At 42.0% G+C, this 20370-nt stretch overlaps 1 protein-coding gene across 12 annotated transcripts in view; it reads right to left on the reverse strand.

Moving 5' to 3' along the window:
• Positions 1-20370, reverse strand: part of dmd (dystrophin) — a 179903-nt gene that overhangs the window by 53193 nt on the left and 106340 nt on the right. For all 12 annotated transcript variants that reach the window (XM_079672703.1, XM_079672706.1, XM_079672702.1 and 9 more), the window contains 10 exons: positions 18136-18328; positions 16843-16988; positions 11246-11346; positions 10752-10863; positions 10539-10652; positions 10213-10368; positions 9958-10128; positions 8463-8645; positions 7437-7571; positions 6222-6371 (listed from right to left, as the gene is read on the reverse strand). In XM_079672703.1, the coding sequence (XP_079528829.1) occupies positions 6222-6371; positions 7437-7571; positions 8463-8645; positions 9958-10128; positions 10213-10368; positions 10539-10652; positions 10752-10863; positions 11246-11346; positions 16843-16988; positions 18136-18328 (1461 nt within the window). The remainder of the gene's footprint in view (positions 1-6221; positions 6372-7436; positions 7572-8462; positions 8646-9957; positions 10129-10212; positions 10369-10538; positions 10653-10751; positions 10864-11245; positions 11347-16842; positions 16989-18135; positions 18329-20370) is intronic.

Genomic DNA, 20370 nt, shown 5'->3' on the forward strand with positions numbered 1-20370 from the left:
CTATTTGAGTCGTGAATTTATAACACTGTGGATGGAAAGAAGTTGGAAAATAGATAAGAATTATACTTCTGTGATGTTTTACTTTGATAACGTCAAAAATGTCTTAGTTAAGTTAGAGAGGCAACTTTACAATTTAGTAAAGACTAGATAGGACATTCAAGTTTGGTTTCTTCAGTTTATGTCCAATTTTATTTGATCTTTTTAGAAGAAAAAGAAGACTCTTTATTAAGGGGACATTGTCTTTCAGTCAGTTGATCAGGACCTATACATATGAATACATCTGAACACATGCAGTGGGGAAAAAAAGTATTTAGTCAGCCACCAATTGTGCAAGTTCGCCCACTTAAAAAGATAGAAAATCACATTGTCTGATTTTTAAAGAATTTATTTGCAAATTATGGTGGAAAATAAGTATTTGGTCACCTACAAACGAACAAGATTTCTTGCTCTCACAGACCTGTAACTTCTTCTTTAAGAGCCTCCTCTGTCCTCCACTCGTTAACTGTATTAATGGCACCTGTTTGAACTCGTTATCAGTATAAAAGACACCTGTCCACAACCTCAAACAGTCACACTCCAAACTCCACTATGGCCAAGACCAAAGAGCTGTCAAAGGACACCAGAAACAAAATTGTAGACCTGCACCAGGCTGGGAAGACTGAATCTGCAATAGGTAAGCAGCTTGGTGTAAAGAAATCAACTGTGGGAGCAATTATTAGAAAATGGAAGACATACAAGACCACTGATAATCTCCCTCGATCTGGGGCTCCACGCAAGATCTCACCCCGTGGGGTCAAAATGATCACAAGAACGGTGAGCAAAAATCCCAGAACCACACGGGGGGACCTAGTCCATGACCTGCAGAGAGCTGGGACCAAAGTAACAAAGGCTACCATCAGTAACACACTACGCCGCCAGGGACTCAAATCCTGCAGTGCCAGACGTGTCCCCCTGCTTAAGCCAGTACATGTCCAGGCCCGTCTGAAGTTTGCTAGAGAGCATTTAGATGATCCAGAAGAGGATTGGGAGAATGTCATATGGTCAGATGAAACCAAAATATAACTTTTTGGTAAAAACTCAACTAGACGTGTTTGGAGGAGAAAGAATGCTGAGTTGCATCCAAAGAACACCATACCTACTGTGAAACATGGGGGTGGAAACATCATGCTTTGGGGCTGTGTTTCTGCAAAGGGACCAGGACGACTGATCCGTGTAAAGGAAAGAATGAATGGGGCCATGTATCGTGAGATTTTGAGTGACAACCTCCTTCCATCAGCAAGGGCATTGAAGATGAAACGTGGCTGGGTCTTTCAGCATGACAATGATCCCAAACACACCGCCCGGGCAACGAAGGAGTGGCTTCGTAAGAAGCATTTCAAGGTCCTGGAGTGGCCTAGCCAGTCTCCAGATCTCAACCCCATAGAAAATCTTTGGAGGGAGTTGAAAGTCTGTGTTGCCCAGCGACAGCCCCAAAACATCACTGTTCTAGAGGAGATCTGCATGGAGGAATGGGCCAAAATACCAGCAACAGTGTGAAAACCTTGTGAAGACTTACAGAAAACGTTTGACCTCTGTCATTGCCAACAAAGGGTATATAACAAAGCATTGAGATGAACTTTTGTTACTGACCAAATACTTATTTTCCACCTTCATTTGCAAATAAATTCTTTAAAAATCAGACAATGTGATTTTCTGGATTTTCTTTTCTCATTTTCTCTCTCATAGTTGAGGTATACCTAGGATGAAAATTACAGGCCTCTCATCTTCTTAAGTGGGAGAACTTGCACAATTGGTGGCTGAATAAATACTTTTTTGCCCCACTGTACATATGGCTACAAACACATGCATTTTGCTTTTATGGAGAGGTTTCAGAGCGTGTATCAATATGTCATTTCATTTAGTTTTCTTTGAAGTTCATTTTAAAATTGAACAACTGCCATGAACGCCCAACTTCCCCTGGGATAATTAAAAGTACTTCTTAATCCAAAAAATAAGCATTAACTGTGTATTTTTCTTCAAAAATCCTTTATTTCTGTGATGCCTTAACAGATATATCAGTATATGTTCACCTCATTAAACATCTTTTGGGAAAGCTCCATTCAAAGACGGTTTTAGTGATTTAAGGTGTTTGTTTTAATAAAAAAAACATCATGTCAGTTTTCTTTCTAGGTGATTTGTCTAGTGTCTGTCTTGTGGTAGGATGACAAATGACCGTTCCTGAAACCACACAACGATCCAAGTTTGAAAGAAATACATTTCAAAAAGAAATCCCTCCTACAGTTCCCTCCGGTCAAAAGAGAGGAAATATTAAGGCAATATTTTGGTCTGTGTGCTTTTGCTCCTGCCTCTGTCTTTCCAGAGTGACTCTCAAACACCCGCTTCCTGTCTCCCTCTTTATAGACGACAAACAAACAAACAGCCCCCCCGCCTCACCTCACATGCTGACACACGCCGCGAAACAAAGCACACCGGCTTCTGATAACACACACAATGACACTTCCAAACCAGAAAATACAAAAAAGTCTGAAATAAAAGACACACACACACACACACACACACACACACACACACACACACACACACACACACACACACACACACACACACACACACACACACACACACACACACACACACACACACACAATGTCTCTGACGGGTAGACAAACAAAGGGAGGCTTATCAGGCTGCAAGGAGAACATTAATCTGGTGCTATTGTGAGGGAGGATCAACCCAGCGGGCAATGGCAATGAGTGTGTGTCTCTGTGTGTGTGTGTGTGTGTGTGTGTGTGTGTGTGTGTGTGTGTGTGTGTGTGTGTGTGGGTGCAAGAATGTCTAATCTGTCGCTGAGGATCACCACAAGAGGCTGAGAATGTATCGCGGCCGCTGATGCCAGCTGATGAGGGCTGGAAGGAAGACGTTGAAAGGGGAAGAGGAGGAGGAGGAAGATTACGAAGAGGAGGAGAGAGTGCAGGGGTGGAGGAAGAGACAATCAATTAAGAGAAGACAGACGGAGCTGGGGAAGGAGAGGGAGAAAGGAGAGGAGGGTTGTGTGGAATAGAGAAACGATTGGAAAGGTGTGATGAATAAGAGAAGGGTAAAGTGAGAGAATTGGAGGAAGAAAAATGTGAATATGGCGGAAAATAAGGAATATGTTCAGATGTATTTTTTTGTTAATATAAACTCATTGTCTGGTCAATAAAATGGTTGAAGATAGTTAAACATATAGTACTCCATGACACTCAGATTGATTTGATTCTAAGCTCAGCCTCAGGACTAAAGGTTTCCAAAGGGGCAGTGCATGGAACTGGATCGGTTTTATCCAAAGCACGATCAGGCAGACCAAACATAACCTCAGCATCAGAAGATCAATACATCAAGCTTGGTCCAGAGATAGATGGAACAGAATTCGCCAAATAAGGAACGCAAGAGCACGATCAAAAGAAGGACTTCTCAGGAGGGGAAGCGAGGTGAAACGCTTTGAGTGGGCTGAGAAACACACAAACATGTAGAGGTGGAGAAAGTCCTATAAACTGATGAATCCAAGAATGGCATTTATGGCAGCAACAGATGTGGGGGATGTGAGGAGAGGACGGTTGAGAGAATGATACTGCAGTTTATCAAACCCAGAATAAAAGCGCTCCATTCTTCGGAGATAGAGCGTTTTAGAGCCGGAGGATAATGACCCTTAATGCACCCACTTGAAGAGCAAACATGAACAAGTCCTGAGTATTGTGCCTTTTCCTCCACAGTCACCTGACCTCACCCCCATCGAACATTGAGGACAACAGTGAGAAAGCCAAGCGTTATGCAACATCATAAGAGGCTCTTTGGAACACTGTCAGTTCATGCTGGGATAACATGTGTCGTCAGATTTTTGATAAACTCGTGGAGTCCGTGCCAGCTCGAGAACATGATGTCATCAAGGCCAAATGAGGACGTGCCAAATACTGACAGAAAATAAAACGTACATTTTCCAAAGAGAATTGTTGAGCTGGTTTTATCATTTGTAATAAAAATGGAAGTTTCTTGAAATGTGTTCTCAGATGTTGACCCCGTCTGTTGTCCTTGAAATGGAACCCTATCAACTCTCTGCTACCATTTCATCACTTATATATATTGTTGTTTTGCAGCTCAATAAGGAAATGCGGGTAGCTGGGGGTCATGCTCATTCTATAAGGAAAGTTGATGGCTTGATTTTAAAGGCCCCTTTACACTGTGTGACGTCTATTCGTAAACAACATGGTTGAATCTTTGTCAGAAAAACTAAACCAGTTGTATTTTTTGTAAAAGGACCACGTTTGGTTTATCTTGCAGTTGCCAGCATTTCCAGTCCACATTTACATGCTGTGCTCAAAGGCTTTTTTCTTTGGTTATCTATCGGAACACTTGCCCAACGTTGTACTGTAAACTTGTCTTAAAGCAACCAACGACAGCCTGCAGCAAAATTCTGACTGTGAGAGAAATGTAGGACAGAAGTCCAACGATGTGACAACTCATGTTTAGTAAGCAACAACTAAAAACCCAACAGGAAGTGATGGCTGATGCTAATGCTAACATATACCATAACCATAAAAACTGCAATGTCTCTGCTTGCATATATCAGGGATGCAAACACACGTATGGTGAAAAAAGAGAGAACTATTCGAAGCAGAAAAAAAACAGCGTAATATACCATCTGACAAAGGCCTGCGCTATAATGCTTCAATTAACTGGCTATTCTTTATAATATACTCTGATCAATAGGAGACAGAGATGTTAAGTTATAAATCAAGGGTTTTTATTATTATTTACAGCAGGGGTGGGGAACCTTTTTCCTTTCAATTTTTACAACATCCTCCGAGGGCCGTACAAATTATTGAACTGCTTAAAAAAACAAAAATCACAGCCCATTAATTTGGCCTTTCTTTCATGCTGTGCAAAGAAAAAGCAACCTCTTAATCCAGATATCTTGCCATGACTCGCGCATGCACGCACGCACGTGCATGGTTGTGGCAGAAAGATATGGACACAAGATGTGTGCAAATGTATTTAGTATCCTATCCATGTGAACATGATTTAAGTGGGGGGGACCTAACCTCCTCTAGTGGGGTCTCGGGAAGATTTTTTTTTAAATATTGAAGTTAAAAGCATCAATCTGGTGCACTTTGAGAGCAACATGAAGAGATCTATGGATACATCTCAACACCCATTTGAAACAGAACTGTAAGCAGATTTTTTTTTGGGGATATTTTACAAATCACTCCCCTTTTAAACTCTATTCTTGTTATTTTTAACAACTTTTTTGTTACTGTCATATTGCATTTTATACCTGTTTTTCATTTAGACTCTAATGTCTCATTAATAATTATAATGATCATATCAAGGTGTGCCTAACCTCACTGAGCTGAGGTTATTTGAGCCTCTCAGGAGAGAGCTCTCTTCCACCTGGTTGTAGAAAAGCTCTTTAAATTCGTTAGCATAGCTAGCTAACCAGATGCTAATAACAACAGATCGCCACTGTGCTTACAACTAAAGAAAGCCACGCAAACACTGCGGTGTGTACGGCTCCTTATGGGTACTGCAATATTTGAAGAGCTGGAGCGGCGTTCCGGTGCTCTCCGTCAGCACTCTAGTCTACACTCCTTTCCGACGAGACGTATACCACGTGAAGACACGTTACGCTCGTGTTGTGTTCAAGGAACCTGCCCTTGGCCAGGAAAAACAGGCACTCGCTTGTTTAATTATTTTGCGGTCTAGATTTCTTCTTCTTTTTTGAAGTGAAAAGTTGTCCGTTAGTCGGACTGAAGGACGGACGGACCCCCCCCCACCCCCAAAACGAAAACTCTTCGGTTCTCCGCGAATTACACAAGTCACCCAAATCAGCGTTAAAAAAGCGGGAGGCGCCGAAAAGCGACTAATTTGCATCACTGATATATTATTGAACTATTTGCATCTAAGAGGTGATTTAACCAGGCTTTAGCGTACCATCCGACCTAAGTGTGTCCATGCTTCAGGTCTAAGGAGATGAAATAATGTGACATTTAAAATGTTAATCCCCTAAGAATACATATTTGCTTCCTAAATGACAACAATTAGATTTTCCAGGATAAGACAGCAACATAACCCAATAATTGTAGCATGTTCGATAAGAGCCAACACTGACAGACCACACAAAGCAAAGTAAGGGGGTGATAAATAATTAGACAACAGTTTTTTTTGTATGAAAGAATTTGAATTACCCTCGCCATGAGCTCATCCCATCTTGTGTTGAAGGCGTCTAGTTTCTGCTGTATTAGTTCATCCAGAACTCCTCCGTCCATTAGCGTCTGGGCCAGCTCCCGAATCTGGTTCCTGTTGTCATCCGGGTGTTGCAGAAGAACATCCAGACTCTGTAAACACACAGAGAAAACCTCCATCAATTACACTCGACCGTTACACTTTGAAAAACATGGGTTTGATTCAACTGTTTTTTTGCATACTTTGTTTTGTTTGAAGCTGACTCCGGATAAGGTTAGGAGACACGTATTAAACATTATGCAGGATAAGAGCGTTTGGTGATGACATGCAAAGCTTAAATAGGTCAATTAGCCCCTGTACGTTTGACCTGGGTGCTTAACAGCTTTCCACATCTTCCTAAATCTTTGCTGATGTCAGTTTAGCAAAGTGAAATACAGCTGAGTAGGCAGTTTGCATGTTTGCTGTTCTGTTGGAGTTTTAATGAAATAATGCATCATGGTGGAGGGGCTTAAAGCTTTTTGCATTGTTTAATCTCACCAAATCCCTGGATGTAACATCTGCAGCACTCTGCAAAAGCACAGTTTAAGCAAATTAACAAGTTAGGGTTAACACGTAAGCCTTTCACTTTACTTCTTCAAAGAAGGCCAGGCAGCTCCAGTGCCTCTAATTACAGGATTCAATGCAAATTCCATGGGATTAACACTTTTTGAATTTCATACAAACGCCTGCATTACAGAACCAATCTTGTTTATGTTTCTGTTATGTGTTCTCGATTTAAGCCCACTGGGTTTCGGATGTTCTTCTCACGGTGGTGGTAGGGGCTTGTAGCTGAGGGAGACCTGAGTTCTCATGGTTATTGTTTAATTAAAAAAAGAAAATAAATCCCTTTAAAGCTTACAAGGATAAGCTCCCTGCTTGAGGGTCTGGTGGCTGTTTGGATTGGAAAACAGTGGCCTTAAACTGGTCATCCTTCTCTAAAGGCTGGGTTAGCCTAGCTGAGCGGTAAGCACCGAGACTATTTAAGCTGATCCGAGACAGGGACACTGATTAACCACAGCACAGCAGAACACTGAAGTTGCTAAGAAGTGTTGAAGGTATAAGCCTGCTTTTATTCTTTTATTTTATACCTGTTTTTGATATAATAATAATGCTTGTTTTATTTTAACTTGATCATCAATATACAAATGAAAGGCGTTTCAGAGTGACTTGATACTGACATCCAGCGCCTCCTGCAGCTCCTCCGCTCCTCCCTCCAGGTTCTCCGTCTCGTCCAGCTTCTGCTCCAGCTGGTCCAGGAAGGCGTTCTCCTGCTCCAGGTAGGAGAGCAGCTCACACCAGCACGCCCACACCTCCTGCAAACACACAGGGAGGCGCACACAGAGGACATGCAGCAGTGAATTGATTCTTAAGAAAACAGATGAACATTTTGACATTTGGGAAGATGAACGGTGCAGGAAAAGACGGATAGTGAAAGAGAGAACTTCCCCCGTAAATTTGAAAGCCCATGACTACCAGTTTTTCATTTTCACTTATTCAGCGTTGGTGCAGGCCATCATATCAACATCTGTTCAACATCAACATGTTTGATGAGTTTGTTCCAGTCTGCAAATCAGCAACAGTTGCCTCTGTCTGGCTAAGTGATTGAGTTGGCTTTCTAATTGTGAAATGAAGCTCATTTGAAAAATAGGTTCCAAATGGCACAAGTTTCTTCACACAGGACAAAGTCTGTCAAAGGTGCAATACAAAGATTAAAATCAAATAAAAAAGGATATTTATAAATAATAAGAACATTAAAAGTAAATAAGAAAAGTATGAAAGACAAGAGAAAGTCAATTATTAAAACCAAAGATGTGATATTTTGCCGTGGGGGGGGGGTCTTGCACTATCGATCTGCTCTGAGATGTCTGCCTCCAGACCACAGAGCACAGTCTTCTCCACAGTTTTCATAATGAATATCTTCTTCTGAAGAACATGTATTTATCGAGCTCATATCCCCATCACTTTAAGCCTGAATGTGAAACATCTAACCACCTTGTGTTCATTAAAATGTACTTTATACTTTGATTAAGCTTACAATTACTAAGTCACTGAGTACGTTCACACACTGATTTATTTTGTACACTACCGCCTTGGCCTCGACACACACATGGACACACACTTTCTCTTTTCCCACTTTGTCTTTACCTAAGCATGGCGAGAATGTTCGATAAACACTTCCAAATGATCACAGAGAAAGTTCTTACCTCCAGTGTTTTACATTTCCCGTCCAGCCGGCTGCACAGGCGCTGGTAGTTAGCTGTCAAAACGTCCAACTCAGACCGCAAGGCATCATGGGCCGTGGGGGGAGCCTTGGCGATGAAACTGTTGACACTGTCAGTCAGGAGTTTGACCTTCAGCTCCTTGGAGTGGACCTCTTCCTGGGCCCTCTGAGGAAGATCGAGTAAGGGATGTTTGTCAGTCTGTTCAAAACACTTGATTCCAATTGCATAGCGGTGCAGTGAGGACGTAGGATTTCAGGATACTGTTTGAGGACTCATTCCTGCACCGCTTTATTGATAAGCATGTTACAAAAAGGATCTTTTAGAAGTCAATGAAAGAGCAAGAGAAGGAAGAAGGGCAGAGAGAGACAGAGAGGCTTAATGGAAGGAGGGACGGATGCACAAACAAATGAATCAATGTGTCTGCAGTTGACAAAGCCACAGTGCAAAGGGACAGAGACAGACGGAGGGAACAACCTAGGCAACGAATCAATGAATGAAGCTAACACTTTCCCAAACCAGGCAGGGGGGGGGGGGGTTTGGAGAGTAAGAGACTGATTCACCAATGGAGTTTCCTTTAGCTCGGAGCAGAAAGGGGGAGGGGAGGGAGGGAGGAGAGGAGGAGGGAGGGATTAGCAAGAGCAAGCAGAGTGAAATCAATGTTTCATTTTCAACTTGACTCAAGTCAACTTTTTTCAAGCGGGTGAATGGAAGGGGGCTACTACTGCCAAGGCTTTTGGGTTTATTAACAAAGGATATACATTTACATCACAAATACATCGCATTAGGGTTATGAAGGTGCAGCGGGGAATAGGGGAATTTATGCAATTTGATATGAAATTGAGTTATGGACACAAAGAGAGAGGAGAGGGGGTTAGACTCAGAGCTGTGAGGGAAGAATACAGAGAGAGGGAAATAAATAAAGAGCGAAACAAGTGTTCTTCTTCACAATGAAAAGAGAGGCAGACGGGGGGCTATCGATAAGGAATGAACCAGGATCAGAAGAGAGGGACAGGGAGAAGCAGGCGCAGAAAGGTCAGTGAGTCTGTACTGTGACTAAAGACCCTATGTAAATCCCTTTATAGTCACAATGACGGCAGAAAAATAACAAAAATAGGTACCGGTATATCTGTATACAGTGTATGTACATTTAAAGAGATTTGATATCTACACAACTTTGTGCCTTTTTGATTGAAAATCTGTCTATGCCTGTAAATCATTGTAAATATTATTAATTCAGTTCACAAAAGATATAATGGTCTACAGACATAAATAAAACACTGTCAGAGTCAGCCCTCTCTGAGGCTTACTCAGCAGAGAAGTCCTCCTTTATGAGCCATGGTGCAACAGCATATGTTGTATCTTAGTATGAATGAATTGCAAAGAAATAGTGATCATTACTCTCAGACTAAAACAAATGTGATTTTTACTCTAGGAACTACTGCCACAGGAGCAGCAGTGTACTGTCCGGTTCACACACCTTGAGCTCCTCCACAGCCTTGCGCAGCTCTTCAGGAGTCTTGTACGTGAAGTCTCTCTCCAGGTAGTCCTCCTCCGCCTGGTTGATCCACTCCTGCATCTCCTGCATCTCCTTCCTCAGAGCCATGGTCTTGTCGAGGCCTCCTTTCAGGGCCGACTTCTTGGCGTAGGCCTAGACGGAGGTAAAGAAAAACATTTAAAAGGTGTAGGGACACATAAAGCAGGAAAGCACAACCTCTGGATGAGGGGTCCGCACCTGTTTGCAGACGTTCTCCCACTGGGCGTTGAGGTCGTCTAGTTCCTTCTGGATGTGGACAGCGTAGGGTGGCTCGGCCTCTTTCTTTAGGTACAGACCCACTTCGTTGATGCCGTTGACGCTGGGTTGGATGGTGTGGATGTCATTCACCAAAGCCTAGCCAATCAGAATGCAAAATATTCAGAACATTGCCATATTTCCTTGTCATTCGTTGTCCTTTAAAGTTAGGCTTGCCCAGCTTGGACCTCAGGCTTTGCGCAGCTGATGACAGGAAAGGGAAACTGTTGAAATAAGACTTTGAAGTAAGGTCTGGATGCTTTCCTCACCGTGCACTGCTCCAGCTGTTTCTCCAGAGCTTCAGAGTCTCCCAGGGCTGGCCATTCCTCGTTCAGGAACACGTCCACATCTGCCATCCACTTCTTAAGAGTCTTAACGTCATTCTGTTGGCGAGACAAGAACGAGTATTGAGATTAAAGATATCTCACCTTAGTAAGCTAGACTTCTAAGCAACATATAGCGATCCCCGTTATAAATCTCACCTCAAACTGCAACAGTTTGGCCATGAGCTCCTGGAGTTTCTGGGCGTTGTCGGTCAGCGTCGTGCCGAGTCGTTTCCACCGCGCCATGATGCCGTCCATCTCGATGCGATACCTGCAGGAAATCACAGAAACTCACAATTGGCTTGTGACATGGAATATATGTTTACCTAAGCTTTACAAGTTCTACACAACTTTATTTTTTTATATTCAGACCATTTTTATTGGGCATCGACTTTGCTTTTATGCCTGCACAGAGCCTAAGCAGACAGATAAATAGATCAATAAGGAGAGGTGCAAATAAAAAACACATCTGATACACTCGACAGGGGTTAAGACCATTTTGATTTCATTCAACTAAACATTACAGTAGCGGTCGTTTCAGACACAGATTTACTGACTTTTCTAGTAAATCACAACTGGAATCTGCACCCAATCTATTTTGTGTAATCCTTTCCTTCAATAGATTACACAGCACTATATTTTCCATGTCTTACTTTTGGCTGATGTCTGATGGTGCTTTCTGGAACACCTGCTCCACGGTGGAGGTCAGGTAGTCCACCTCCCCCTGGTGTTCAGCCAGAGCCACCTGCAGGGCCTGGGGTGGGGGGGGGGAGAGACAGAGAAATAATGAGCAATGGAAGTTTAGATTGAGAAAGTTCTAGTTATAAAAGACCATAAGTGAATTCTAAGATTAAAGCCAGGAGTCTGATTTTGATGTCAGAATTCTGAGAAAAAAGTCAGAATTCGGAGAAAGAAAGTATCCTGACTATAAAGTCAAAATTCCGATATTTAAATCAGAATTTGAACTTTTTTCACAGAACTAAAAAAAATCACTGAGGTCAAATGTTAAAAAGAGAATTCACATGCGGCCCTAAGCCTCCTCTGTAGTCCAGAATAAATAAAAAGATAAATAAAACACACATGTATCAACAAACGCAGAGGGGACCCATATCCATAAACGAGTTATCCAATTACCATCTATCACGTGTTCTAGCGTAAGTGGCGTAAATGCCATGGAGAAAAAGAGTCGATTCAAAAGCTTGTCCGTAACATTACTCAGTATTTATTGAGCGGGGGGGAAATGGGAGAGTGAGGGATGACGAGCATGAGAGGATATGAGGCTGCCACTGTTAACATTTTGCAATGAAAGCCTTTTCACACTGTTTGATTTTGCTTAGCCTGCAGTGCGGGATGAATGATAAGTGGAGAGGTGAGGGAATTCCCGGTGAACTCTAGCTGGCGTGCAGTGGAAGATTTCGGGAAGAAAGCCTCGTTCACACAGAGGTGGCTCAGAGGCTTAGTTTAGCTCAGTTCTAGCTCAGCTCCTGGACGGGACATCCGTCAGTTACTATGGCTTACCCACAATCCTTCTGCTGCAACACCGAATCCAAAGCAAGGAAGCATTAGAGACTCCAAGGTTCTGCTCAAAGGGCTTCTTCTTTTCTTTCCTTCTCTCTTTCAACTTGTACCAAGCTCCATTTGAGAGCACATGGATAAGCCTGTTTCTTTACTTCAATTTTCACTTTCACTAACGGCACAACGGAAAGGTTAGAGGATGAGACATCACAATGTCAACGTCGTTGGACAGCCTTACTCCAATAGGGTAACGTTGTGTAATATGATGACGTTAGACAATAGAGAGTTTACTTGACCTAAGTCACAAAAAGGCCTTGTTTAATGCAATTCTGTCATGTTACTTGATGCTAAAAAGATGAGTTATCAACCAAAGCTTCTGTTTCACCATCAGACAAAACTGATTATAGTCTCTAAGAAATAGGATTAAAACAATGGTCTCCTATTTCCAAGTCACTGTCTTTGTGGACCCAAAACACAGCACATGTCCTCCCTAAGGGGATTAGCTTGTGGTGCTATGACAACGTCACACTACCGGCCTGACAACAGTTATAATTCTCTCTGCCACAGGAGGTTTTTGCCAGATAGACATGAGTTGTTTCTGGCATTTTTACAAATGACCACTGCTGCTGTTTGTCTCAAGAGGACGCTCTCTTTCTACAGTGCTGCCCAGAGGTTGCGCTAGAATTTTTTGCTGCCCATTTTGACGGACAGGATCGCAAAATGTTCCTCAAAATCCATTATTACCTGTCGACCTGTAGACAACTCTGCCGGGGGGGAGAGAGAGAGCACGCTCGTGAGCTGTCAACGGGGGTGGGACGACGCTCGCTCATGACCTGTTAGCGCCGTGTTATGCATGCACACAGCACCTCGCGGGAACGCGCACAGCGTAAAGCAAATACTTGATCTGTTCGGCAAAGTTAGGTTTGGAAACAATATCATTTCCTTTTGGCATGCATGACACGGCTTAATACCGGAGCCCTGCAGCGGGGAAACTTTGGCGCTTTTCTGCGTTTGTTCTAATCTGTCAAAATGACGGACGGCTTTCAGATCTTTCCGTCATTGTTAAAAAAAAATCCGGAAAATATTCGGTTAACGCGACCCCTGGTGCTGCCACCCTTTCATATCTGTAGTTCACTGGGGAAATGAGCTGTGATGCTTTATGGTCTGAATGAATCAGTCAAACTGGGAAATGTGACTTTAACTCCTTACGTTCATATAAATATATTTATTTTATCTTTTGATTACACATCCTTACTTTAACTTTTTATGTCTATGTAAAGGTTTAAACTCAATATCTCATTTTCAAATCAAATGTCTCTAAGTGTTCTGAAGTAAACTAGAGTCCTACATCAATATATCTATACAGCCCATCCCTACTTACGGATCCATACAGCAAAATCACGCCTGATTATAGGTAGTGATTTAATGCTGCTTTAAGGTCTCTAATAATATCTACCAGTAGCTGTGGAGGATATTAATAATCATCTGTCACTCACTTCAACCATTATCTGCTATAGTTTTGTATTTTGAAACACGAGGTCAGGATTCTAGCAAAGTTCCCACCTGACAAAAACTCATTATTATAATGAAATAGTGCGAGGGGAGATACCGTCACCTGGGTAAAAAAAGAACCGTTTCTAACCACACACGCAGAAGTGTCTCAGAGCAGAGGGGACTGAGTCGTGGTGAAAATTAATGACAGCTCATCGGTATGCAGAATGAATTCCTAATTATTATCTACAATCAACTTTAATTAATCTCCGGCTACAAGGCTTCATCTCCCTGCTATGACACAAGACCATTATCAAGTTTAAAGAGGGGACACACACACACAAACACACACACACACACACACACACGCACGCACACACACACACAAGATATAAACCAACCCTTCTAAAACAACTACGAAGTGTGTGTTTGAATGGAAATACCGATAAACACTGACAAAATGAGGAATATGTGTGTGTGTGTGTGTGTGTGTGTGTGTGTGTGTGTGTGTGTGTGTGTGTGTGTGTGTGTGTGTGTGAGTAGGCACCTTTGTATTGTAAGCATTCTGACTCACTGGTGTTTGTGTGTAGACAGATATTGTGCTAAACAGAGACACTGATTTGCTCTCCTGGGATTTTCTCACCCGCCTCTCATAATTGCAGAGTTGTAGACACACACACACACACACACACACACACACACACACACACACACACACACACACACACACACACACACACACACACACACACACACACACACACACACACACACACACACACACACACACACACACACACACACACACACACACACACACACACACACACACACACACACACACACACACACACACACACCTGCTCTCTGCATGTTAAGCAGATGGAGGTCTGGCTCCACTAAATCACACATTTGCACTGGAATTGAAATTCCCTGCTTGTTTTGGGGGTTTCACAATATAGATTTGAGCTTGCTGCTGCTTTGTAAATACAGACGACAGCGTACAGAAGTGAAACTGCAGCAGGGTTTACATTTAAGAAGTGATTATATCTATAGTTTGTATATTAAGGGCTTTAAGGAGGATTGTATTAGCTTCTTGGTACTTATATAAGATGTTTTCATTCTTAAAAGTGGATTTTGGGAACGGAAATAATTTAGAGAAAATATGTTAACTATGGGATATCACTTCGATAAAAAGGTCCACATACCGCCTTTCTCTGAGCACCAGTGTCTTATGTCAACATGTTTAAAGTAGCACAAACAGATGATAGATCAAAGCAGGCGAAGCTGGTCTCTCATACAACAGCGCCGTTTCGTTATACAAATATCATTGTCAAAGGAACGACTAGTGGCTCTATATTCATGAAACTTGCTGGAAAGTTGAAGGATGGGCCAAAGTAGAGCCCACGGGAATACACACATTATTTTCCACTTATGGAAACAGCCATAGTTTGAGATTTGTGCATTCGAGTGGCCTTCCAGAAAACACAATTTAGGAGAAATATGTATAATCTGTAATGTGCTCCCTAAAAAACTCCTTTGCTATTTACACTTGGTCTTTTTTAAAGGACACTTTGGCAAAGGGTTTAATGTTCACAGTGATTTAGGGATGCCCCTGTGTATCAGATTCAGGTTGTGGCTATGAATCAGCGTCTTGGTTAATGGTGCATTTCATCTGCTTTCTCTCCCTCCGTTATCCTCTGCCTGTTTCCTCAAAGAGACGCAGAAAAGCATCCTTTAAAAGAGTGCTGCTTTGGCAGTTTGGCATCGCCAGCGGCCGTATAACTTTACAGCTCCTAGTAAAAAACTGATTACACTGTTACACAGGCCCACAGGACGATAGAGCCGGCACCATTTGGGGGCTTTATGGGAATTTGTGTATCGATCTTAGGAGCAGTGTTGTCACGTGCTTACACTGTTGACTCCTAGTGGATGATGGGATTATAGAATAGCCACATAACAGCATAATTACCTGTGATTCATACCAGATAGTGGGCTGCCATTATGCTAACCTTCACTCAACTACATCACATGTTAACTGATCATCTCAAATATCTTAACAGGTTGAGCTTTTCTGAGTTTGAGGAGTTGAAGAAATAAAAAAATAGGTTGAGCTGTGAGTTAGAGAATAAAACATGATGGCTTTTCAAATGTAAGGTCATGTGCAATTGGTAGTTTAAATGTGTGTACAGTAATATCTGGAAGCTGTTGAAGCATGAGTTGAGGAGTAAGAGTCTAAATGTCAGTCGATGTGAAAACACTGAGAGCAGTTGAATCTCATTGAAGGATTGTGGGTGGAAGCAGTTAAACTGTGAGACGGACAGTCAGTGATGAACTCAAATTTAAAGTATAACTTGAAATATATGAAAGTTTGAAAGTATGAGATGAATGCAGTTGACATGAACATTGAGATAAAGGGTGAACAACAATGAACTTCATTCATAGAGTTCAGGATTAGAAAATAAATGCAGTTGAAATGTCAGTTGTATAAAAGCCCAGAAACACCAAACTGATAAAGTAGTGGAGGATTGGAGACGTAAGCCAACTCACGTCGCCTACAGCTTGCCAAATAAATGAATACATTGCAGGGCTACAGCTAACAACCAGCTAGCACAAACAGCTACCTTAAGCTGAACAGCCAATCAGGGCGGTTTATCTCAGCGAGAACACGGGAGAATATTGAAAAGAAACAGGAAAAACCGATGGCGACAATCATCACCCATAGCCTGGAAAATGAGCGACCTTTGGCTTGTGTATCAGGGTCTTTTGAGGTAAAGTAAGTATCAGTCTCTTAAACTTTAAGCACTGTTCTGTTGTGTATAGCAGAAGTTACACATTGAAAAGTAAAATCTGAACGAAGTTGCTAAGTATTGACGTGTTAAAGTGTACGATCAAAAAGAAGTTGGTCAGTAAGACCGTGGTGAGTAAGGCTAAGCGCTTCATGCTGGTTTAAGTTTAAGCAAAAGCTGAATAAATGCAAACACTTTCTCAGTTTTATGCATCTAGCTCCTTAATGGAGAATAGATTGGAGCTCGATATGCTTTCCCTTTCAGCTGCAACACAACCACTACAGCTCAATGGAGATAAATGAGCAACTATGTACATAATAATACAGTCAACAGCCCATAGTAATGTTTGTTTTTACAATGCTGAATTTAAAGCAGCGCATAAGCTCAGCTGTTGTTATTCTAAGTCCAGATGTTAACACATGATCTGCAGACAGAGTGTGAGTGTGTGTGTTCACCTGGACGTCCGTAAGTCTCTGTTCCATCACAGGATGCTCTGTAACCGCCGTGGATGGGATGGACAGCTTGGCCTCGCACTGTTGTAGCCATGCCAACAGTGTGGCTATAGTTTCCTTGTAACGAGCCGGGGGCAAGCTCTCCAAAACTAGAGGCACACAGAGAGATATGTCAGAGAGGCTGTAGGCGGAGCGCTGCAAAAGGCAAAGGCTTAATGTATGGACTTTTCTATTCCTTCTTAAAAAGCTTCCATGATTTCAACTCAAATGTGCTGACTTGACTCTCGAGGAGAAAGTAGTTTTTGTGGAATTCTTTCAGCTCAATTCTTTTCTATTTGCTTCTGAACTGAATTTAAATCTATATCATTCATCTTGCTATATCTATCCATGTGTGAGTGGTTAAATATGTGTATTGGATATGTATAAAAGTGCAGAGTGTGGAAGAAGCTGTCTGACTGAGTAAAAAAGCAGACTGTCAGCATCTTTTTCGAGTCTTCCTCTTCCTTCTTAATTTTCTCAGTGACTATTCTTTTACTTTTCTCCTTCTTTTCAATCACTGTACTCCCCATGATTATAAATAGCTGTCTGTCTCATTTGGTTATTCTGTTCCTGATGGGCGATGCTTTCAGCTCATGTTTCTATCTCATTAAGTCTTATTGTCAATGTTTTCACAGGGAGCATCTTAACACAGTGAGAGTAGCATGACAAATAGGAACCAATGAGTCACCCTCTTCTCAGCATGCAGACAGGTGAGAAGGTGTAACCACACGGGTGAGTGCTAGCAGACTGTTCACACATGAGTCACTTGACTTGTAAATCAGTGTTAAAATTGGCTTTGAGACATTTAATTTAAGCGTGTTTAGAGTCAGGATGACAGAAAACTAGAGAGTCTAAGTGAGATTTTCCTTGTTTTATTTTACGGGAGAATGTAGATTGCTTTGCTGCATGATCTGGTGGGAGCTGTCAGGGTGTGGAGCTCCTCAGAGGGGGCCTTAGGTAAATCACAATCTAATTAACCATAAAAACGCCATGAAGCAACGTCTGTAAAACCTTACGCAGAACACCTCCAACTGCAAACGAGGTCAATTATAACTCATTTTAAACCCATAAGTTTGAACTCTTTCTACAAACTAAAAAGAAGTGGATGGTGTTAGGACATGCATTTTGAAATGGTCTTGTTCTTGATTCCTTTCCTATTATTACTAGAATTGACCTACCTACTCCTCAAATAGAGAGTTCATTATCCAGCAGGGAGCACCAGGTGTAGTAACAAAGGTTAACTCTGCACTCTCTTACCCAGCTGCAGCTGCCTCTCTCTGGCCCTCAGGTCCTCCAGCACCTGCCGGTAGTGCTCTTTGAAGGCACAGATGTCAGCGTCAAGGAAAGCTGAAGGGTCCTCGTCCCCTTCCTTCTCCTCCTTCAACTCCTTCATGTGCTTCTCCAGAAGATCCACCTGAGGCTGCAGCGAGGCCAGGCGAGCCACCTCCTCCTGTCAGGGCAGAGGGGGTTGTTGCCATGGAGATTAAGAGAAAAGCTCTATGGTTATTTTCCGTACTACTACAATACAAAGTGATCAGCTGCTGATAACATGTATAGAGTGGTGCTATCAGTAAACCTGGCATTAGAAGAGTGAGCGGGTCTGAGTCTTTGTAGCAGCTCAGTGAACTACTGATATCTTGAGCCTTTATCAGAGCTTAGCAGGATGTTATTTCAGATCAGGGAAGTTTCTGTTAACCTTTAAGGTCCATCAGCCTCCAGGAGAAACAACTCAAAGTTGCCGGATCAGAGAGCCTATTCTGAAAGGAAACATTGGGTCCAGTACACCCAGTTTGTTTGTTGAACGCTGCTCTAAAATCTGTTTGTAAGTAGAACAAAATATTTCCAGCAAGTGAGTAATATGTCACATTTAGAGGTGCTGGTTGGATGATTTTTATTAAACTTTGGACAGAGCCAGGTGACCCCCCTGCTTCCAGACTTAAAACAAAAGCATGCTAATATCAGTGACTCCTCTAACCCTCTGCAATGAGGGGACTGCCTATTGTTCCGAAATGTCTTGTAACACCAATATTCCGAAAACAAATTCCATCGTAAAAAAACAAATTAATCTTTTTAAACCCATGAGAGGAAATGAAAGGGAACTTGGAAATGAAAAGTTCCTAAAAAGACAAACTGCTATGTGATTACTCAAACAAGCAGAACAAGTGTATTTGTTGGGGTTTATTTTCCGTAGCACATTAATCAACATTTAGTGTCTTGTTTGGATGACAAAAAGTAAGAAGTATCAGTAGGGATTTAGCAGTTAATACTCTCTAAACTGTACTGGGTTGGCTTTGAATGCAGCCGAGTAACTTAAACTCCAGCCTAAAGCCACGCTCCACTTCATGAATAAAGAAAACATAAGCATTCATAACCTCAGCAGAGTCTATGTTTTCATGCTGACAGTTGGCGGCACAGTTTGCCATGGGGAAGGTTGTTTCAGAGGTTTGAATAAATACTTTTTGCTGAAGTCTTTCCTGTTTAATACGGAGATATGAACACTAGGGATGGGTATCGTTAAGGTTTTAACGGTACTACTACTTTTATCGATACCGCTTATCGATCCGGTCTTTTAACCGTACTCTTATCGGTTCTTTTGGAGAAAAAAATAAGGTAAACTAACTAAACAAATTGTGAACAAAACTAACATTGCTTTTTATTTAAATAAAATAAATAATATTTCACATCAAAAGAAACAACAATTTTTTCACAAATCGTGTTAAATAATCTGATGACAGAACTGTAAACAGAATAGCTGAAACTTTAACAAAATAAAAAACTCAGTTTCCTCTAATCATTAACCCATGTTTGTATCATGTAGTTAACTCCATGTGTTGCTGCTAGCATTGATAACACCTGACGTGGAAACGTTACTCGTGGATGGGGGGGCTACAGAGCTGCTAGAAAGACAGTCGAACCCGGTGCATTTCTCCGTCTGGATGTGGAGCACTTTTGCTAAATGTTTAGACAAATTGCTCGTGTTACCGACCTCACATGCTAAACTCTTATTGCACTTTAGGCGGGTAAAGTTTAACCACACCTCGGAGCGCGTTCTCTCCGCCATCTCCTCCATGTGTGTGTGTGTGTGTGTTGCTGCATGTAGCAGCTGCGTTTGTGTAAACTGCCCCGCCCCCTCGCAAGCAGGCGGGCGAGAGAGATCGAAAATACTAAAATCTTTTTGCATATTAGAAACGGAGTTGGCGACACTAAAACTGCAGTATAATGTTTGTGTAGCAATAATACACATGACATATATTTTTTACATGTCTCCAGTACCGATAAAAAGACCGCTAACGTCGGAGCTTATCGGTACCACGGTCTTTAATAATTCAGCCCCGGGGCCCGTTCAGGGTATATGCAGGAATCCTGAAGTCAAATGTAATACCTTTTAAGACCTTTTTTAAGACCCTTTCCATACAGTTTAAGACCTCATCGCAACTTTGAGTTCTAACCGGTTACATTGGCAACACACTTTACCTCACATTTACTATATTG

Source organism: Notothenia rossii, assembly GCF_949606895.1.
Source record: "Notothenia rossii genome assembly, chromosome: 3".
NCBI classification, from domain to species: Eukaryota; Metazoa; Chordata; class Actinopteri; order Perciformes; family Nototheniidae; genus Notothenia; species Notothenia rossii.